Below are 5,592 nucleotides of genomic sequence, written 5' to 3'. Positions count from 1 at the left end.
ACTAAACCCACCTCTCTCTAGCTGCCTGCCTGTCCCTGTCCCCAGACATGCCCGTCCGTCTGTCTGTCCTGGCACTGCCACGCCTCCGCATGCCAGTCACTCAGCGGGGTTTGGTTGGTTTTTACCCCTGAGGTTCCCAAGCCAGAAGGAACCGCTGGGCTCATCTCGTCTGGCCCCCTGGACCCCACAGGCCAGAGACCTGCCCCCCAAATCCTTCTGCGCAGAACAACATCCACATCTTGTCTGAAACCATGGTCAGTGCTGGAGAATCCCCCACAGCCCAGGGGAAAGCACTCCAATGGCTCACTGCTCTCACGGGTACAAATTTACACCCCGGAGTAGACAGAGCCGGGAGCGCAGGGCCTGGTGTAAGACCCGACCCCTGAACCACAGGCAGGCCCTGGGTCAAAGCAGATGCTGCACGTTCCCTGTCCGGTGCAGGAACCGGGCAGCAGCACGGCTAGTGTTGCTAAAACACAGACACTCCTAAGTGCCAGGCACTGGGTATTCCTGTAAACTCTCCGGACGGGTCGCACAGGCCGGCCCCGACACGGAGTTGTGGCATAAACACACTCCCAGAAGGTGGTACAGGGACACTGACCCCTCCTCAGGTAAGGCCGGGTAATAAACGAAGAAGATTTGTTTGAACCAGCAGGTACCAGGTGTAGAGTGATCACTGACCACGTCAGAAGGGTAATACGTCACTTGCTGGTATCACTGTATAAAAAAGGAATCACAAGAGGGACATCTTTGTCCAGCCAAGGGGGCCGTGGAAAGTCCCGCCACTGACTGCACTGAGCCCATTGTGACGGGCACACGTGTTAGTGCACCTGGAGCACGTGCAGGGCACCGATACAGGGCTTCATTGACAACCTGGCCGAGCACCGAGTACATGGTCTTTTGGGTAATACCCTGGAGGTCTGCTGAGCCACCTACATGTGCAGAGCCGGGGCGGCACATGGAGAGAGCACACACCAGGCAAGTGACATGGTCAGTGACCACTCTACCCCGATACCTGCTGGGTCGAACAAAACCTCTTCATCTGTTCCCCTGTCCTCCTGGTCTTTCCCGAGGAGGGGTCAGTGTGTTTATGCCATAGCTAAGTATTGTTATTATCCACCACAACCCCAACACTTCCGCAGAGTCACTGCTGCCCAGGGCAGAGTCCTGCACTCTTTGCTTGCGCCCAGCTGACCAAGTGACCCCGATGGCTCTGTACCAGGGACCAGTGATCCTCTTCGTTACCTACTACTCCCCTAATGGTGCGCTGCCCCCTTCCCCCGCCCTGGGCCTGTCTGCTCTGGTTAGACTGATAGCTGCACAGGGCAGGGACCGTGTCTGGGCAGCGCCTGGCACAATGCCCCCCCCCTCCCCGGATCAGTCATGACCAAGGCTCCATCCCTGGGCAGCAGACACTGTCATGGCAGGCGGGGGATGTGTTCACTGGTATTTTGGCTGCACAGGGATCTTCCTGCCCATTGGCTCCTCCAGCCCCTCCCCACTACTCACCCCTGCCAGGCTGGGTCATCCCTTGTGCCCACTGCCCCACACCAGGTGCCAGCACACCCCCCCCGACCATCCCAGCAGTCAGTCTGCTCCTGCTTAAGGGGTGTGGAGGGGACAAGGGACAATGCGAATCTCTCCCAGTCAGCGATAAAGGGGGGTCTGGACCCCAGGATCCTGCCCTCCCCCCAGCCCAGACTCACCTGTGACAGCCAGGGGGAACTCCTCCCGCAGGGGCTGAGCCAGAGCCGCGTGGCTGACGCGGCAGGAGAAGATGCTGCCTCTGTCCCCATCCATGGGGGTGAAGGTGTAGGTCAGGGTGAGGTTAAAGGTCCCGTCCGGGTTCCTCTGGGGGGCAGAGTGGGTGGCGTCGGTCAGAACCCGCCCGTCTCTGAGCCACGTGACGGTGACGTCTTGGGGGTAGAATCCCCACACGTGGCAGGGGAAGGAGGTCGCTGTGTCTGTCCTGGCCACTCGCCGGGGGATGGAGAGTCTGGGAGCAGCTGGAACGAGAGGCAGAGAACGTGAGTGCAGCGTTAGCTCAGTGACCATCACTGTCCAGCACAGGGCTGAGCCCCCAGCCACTGCACCAACACCAGCACCCGGCCCGTTCCTGTGGCAGGGGTAGAACACCCTGTGTCCATGATGGGCTGCACCGATCTGAGACACACGGTGCACACACACGGTGCACACATGCATGCACACCAGGTCTTTCACGTTCCCTTCCTCGCACGCACACGAGCCACTTAGGCTGCCAGCCCAAGCAGCAGCGGGACAACGGCTACTCACAATTTCTAGGCCAGAACTTTTGTGCCATCCTTACCCAACACACGGAGGGTCGTCACGCTCTGCTGCCGCTCCGCACCGTAGCCGACCACACATGTATACTGCCCCTCGTCCGACATTTGTACGTTCTCCATCCCCAGGGAGGCGTTCCCGATCTGTAACTCCTGCTCGGAGATGCTCACTCCTGGTGCGAATATTTCCTCCCCTCGGTCGTACTGAGCCACACTCTGATCTGAGAAATACCAGTGAACCTGCAGGACGGTTAGATTGATCGGCCCCCCGATATTGAACCGGCATTTCAGCAGCGCTGCAGAGCCCAGCACAGCCGAGGAGGAGGGCAGGGTGTATATCGTCAGCTGGTCACCTGTAAAGAGAAACGGGTAAATACACCACACGGGTTTGCAGTCCTGGGAACTGTCTCTGACGTCAGGCAGGACCCTGTGCGGTCTGGGATCCTGCTGCAGAATCTGTTTCCAGCCCTTCTAGGAATGAAGGAAACCGTCCAAACATTCTCCAGAGTGTGACTGACACATTGATTTCTGCAGAGAGCTCGAAACGATTGCTCGGAGAGGGATGAGGCACCCCAGTCCTAGCAGCATGGTGTTCACTCTGGAGCTGAATGACAACATGATCATTTATCTTGCTATTAAGGGCTAGCTACTTGCTCGGGGCTGCAAAGCATCAGGCAGCACACATGACACTCACAGGCCTGGCCACCTGTCTGCAGTCCAGCTGAGATGTCACCCCCAGAGACTTGGGTCTGTCACAGCAGGACCTGGGTTCCAGGCCCAGCTCTGCTAGAAGTGAGCTACTCCTGGGTAAAACGGGGAGTGATGCAGGTCCTCCGCAGCCCAGGAAGGCGTGAGACTTTGCTCTCTTATGAAGTGTGGATAATTATTAACTAGAAGAGCAAACAGCGAACAAGGTGGCCTGGCAGGGGGAGGCCAGAATCCGTGACCCCAGCGAGTGTTTTCACAGAGGCATGTAGGCAAGTGTTACCCATTGGTTCACTGTTAGCCATGTGTCCCCCTGTAGTGCCGGTTCACATAATAAGGCAAGGCTTATTCAACTGTGGAACTCACTGCAACAAGATGTTGGTGCAAAGAACTTAGCAAGGTTCTGAAAGGGATTGAACATCCACTTGGAGAACAAGAATGGCCAGAGTTAGAATGGTTCATGCAAACATTTTGGAAGGGATATGAAACCTCCTGCTTCAGGGCTTCAGTTGATCTCTAGCGATTAGAGACCAGGATGTGACCTTCACGGGGAGCAGATTATCGACTGCTGGGAGATTAAGGACTATGCCTGTAGCCCAGGTGGGAGAGATCTGCGCTGCAAGCAAGCCTGCAGGCAGCATGCCCCCAGGGCAGAGCTCCAAGCTCCACCGGTCAGGCCTGTTCCCAGCTGGGGACCCCTGCGTTTCTCGGCTAAAACCCACCAGCTTTCTTCAGGTAAGAAATTGTCATTCTTTGGAGAGAGGCGCTGAAACGAGCGAAGGGCTTTGACTTGCAGGAGGCGGGCGTTGGTGTCTGTGGACTGTAGGTGCTGTCATGTTTATACAAAATCGAGGGGCCCCCCTTGCAAAATGTCTCTGGACAGTTTACAGCCTTGCCGTAGGATCCCAGCTGGTACGGCCAACAGGGCCCATCGTGCCCAGCCAGTCTGGTCAATTGTATAGCCCAGGCCGGAGAAGTGCTCCAGGGAGTCCTACGTCCAGCAGAGCTCCAGCCATGCCTCCAGAGAGACGCCCGATCGCACTTCGCTGACTCCAGGGGCTGGAGAAGCACCTGTTCCCTGGCGAGTTGTTCCAGGAATTAACTCCCCTCCCTGTTAAACACGGTGACTCATTTCTAGCCTGAGCATGTCCCGTTTCAGCTCCCCAGCCGCTGGCTCTGGTTCTGCCTTTGCTAGGGGACAGGCCCTCTGCTGCTAGAGTTTGTTCCTCGCGTGGGCGCTTCTAGACCAGGGTCCTGCCAGCCCCTCTGAACCTTCTCTGTGCTAAGCTGAGCAGAGCGAGCGCCTTGGGGTACGTCCACACTGCAAAGAGAAACCGGCAGCACCAAGCGGGCCCACGTCTATTAACTCCGGCTCATAGGGCTTGGGCTGCAGGGCTAAAAATGTTCCCAGCTGGGCAGGAGCCTGGGCCCTGAGACCTGCCCCCCTCGCCATGTCTCCAAGCCAGGGCTCCAGCCCCACGGGAACGGCTACCCCGCTGTTCTGTTCATGCGGTTTCTTTGGGAAGTTTGAACAAGCTGACAAATCCCTTCCCGGTAAATATCAGCACCGAAACAGTCCCCACACCAGTGAGCTTAGAGGCATTAGAGAGGAATCTAGCCATGGGATCCTGCTACTGAACAGGGTGTTAGAGCAGTGTGAGCAGGTTACAGCGCCCGGGTCGTTTCCCACACTGCTACTGGTGACCCTGCAGCGCGAGCCCGGGGCACTAGACCTGGGCTGTGGGACTCGGCGCTGCGGGTTTTTCCCGAAGTGCAGACAGACCCCAAGTCTCTGTCCGTGAGGCAGGTCTCTGCCCCTCTCGCCAGGGTCCAGGAGCGCCTGACCGAGCTCACCACCGAGCCCTCGAAGGGCCCTTTCCCCTTGGCTCAGCTCCAGAGGTTTCAGGTTCTGCCTGCGGTGAAATCCTGCTGTTCCCCAGCTGTGCCCCGCACCCAGCACAGGCCCTGGCTTCCCGAGGAGGGAGCTGGCCAGAGAGACGGCAAAGCTGCCGGCAAGTCAATCTGTGCAGAAAGCCCAGCTCAGCCCCCCCCCCCCCCGCACACGGCACCCATAGCCAGACCCCCCCCCCCGCACCACCCGTAGCCAGCCCCCATCCCCCCACACAGCACCCGTAGCCAGACCCCCCCGCACACAGCACCCATAGCCAGACCCCACCTCCCGCACACAGCACCCATAGCCAGACACCCCGCACACAGCACCCGTAGCCAGAAACTGGCTCTCCCTCTCACCCTGGTCTGTCCCCCCATCCCCCACCACCACCCCCACACAGCCTGTCCCCTCCCACCTCTCCCATGTACACAATCCCCTGCACCTCCGGGTCATTCACACGGGCCCTGAGCAGAGCTGGGCCCTGCATTGACAGAGCCAGTCTTGGGCTCCATCCCCGGGACTTTACTCTGCTGGGGGGGGGACCGGGGCCCTGCCCTGCTCCAGGACACCAGGGGGTCTGTACTTACCGGCCACCCCGAGGACGAGGAGCGGAATGAGGAAACCCCCCAGCCCCATGGTCCCTGTCCTACGTCCCCAGCGTCACTGTCTCCTTCTCCGGGCTGGCAGGGCTCCCAG

At 59.1% G+C, this 5,592-nt stretch overlaps 1 protein-coding gene across 1 annotated transcript; it reads right to left on the bottom strand.

Annotated features, from left to right (window-relative positions):
• Nucleotides 1–1,647: 1,647 nt before the first annotated feature.
• On the bottom strand, nucleotides 1,648–5,566 carry LOC113405385 (tapasin-related protein-like). Its single transcript, XM_026646565.2, has 3 exons — nucleotides 5,484–5,566; nucleotides 2,327–2,653; nucleotides 1,648–2,006 (listed from the first exon to the last, which is right to left on the bottom strand). The coding sequence occupies exons 1-3, from the start codon at nucleotides 5,530–5,532 to the stop codon at nucleotides 1,648–1,650; spliced, it is 735 nt and encodes a 244-aa protein (XP_026502350.1). The 5' UTR covers nucleotides 5,533–5,566.
• Between the last annotated feature and the right edge of the window lie 26 nt (nucleotides 5,567–5,592).

This window comes from Terrapene carolina, unplaced genomic scaffold, assembly GCF_002925995.2.
Source record: "Terrapene carolina triunguis isolate 2854851 unplaced genomic scaffold, T_m_triunguis-2.0 Scaffold35264, whole genome shotgun sequence".
In the NCBI taxonomy this organism is placed as follows: Eukaryota; Metazoa; Chordata; order Testudines; family Emydidae; genus Terrapene; species Terrapene triunguis.
This window is presented reverse-complemented; position numbering and strand designations above follow the sequence as displayed.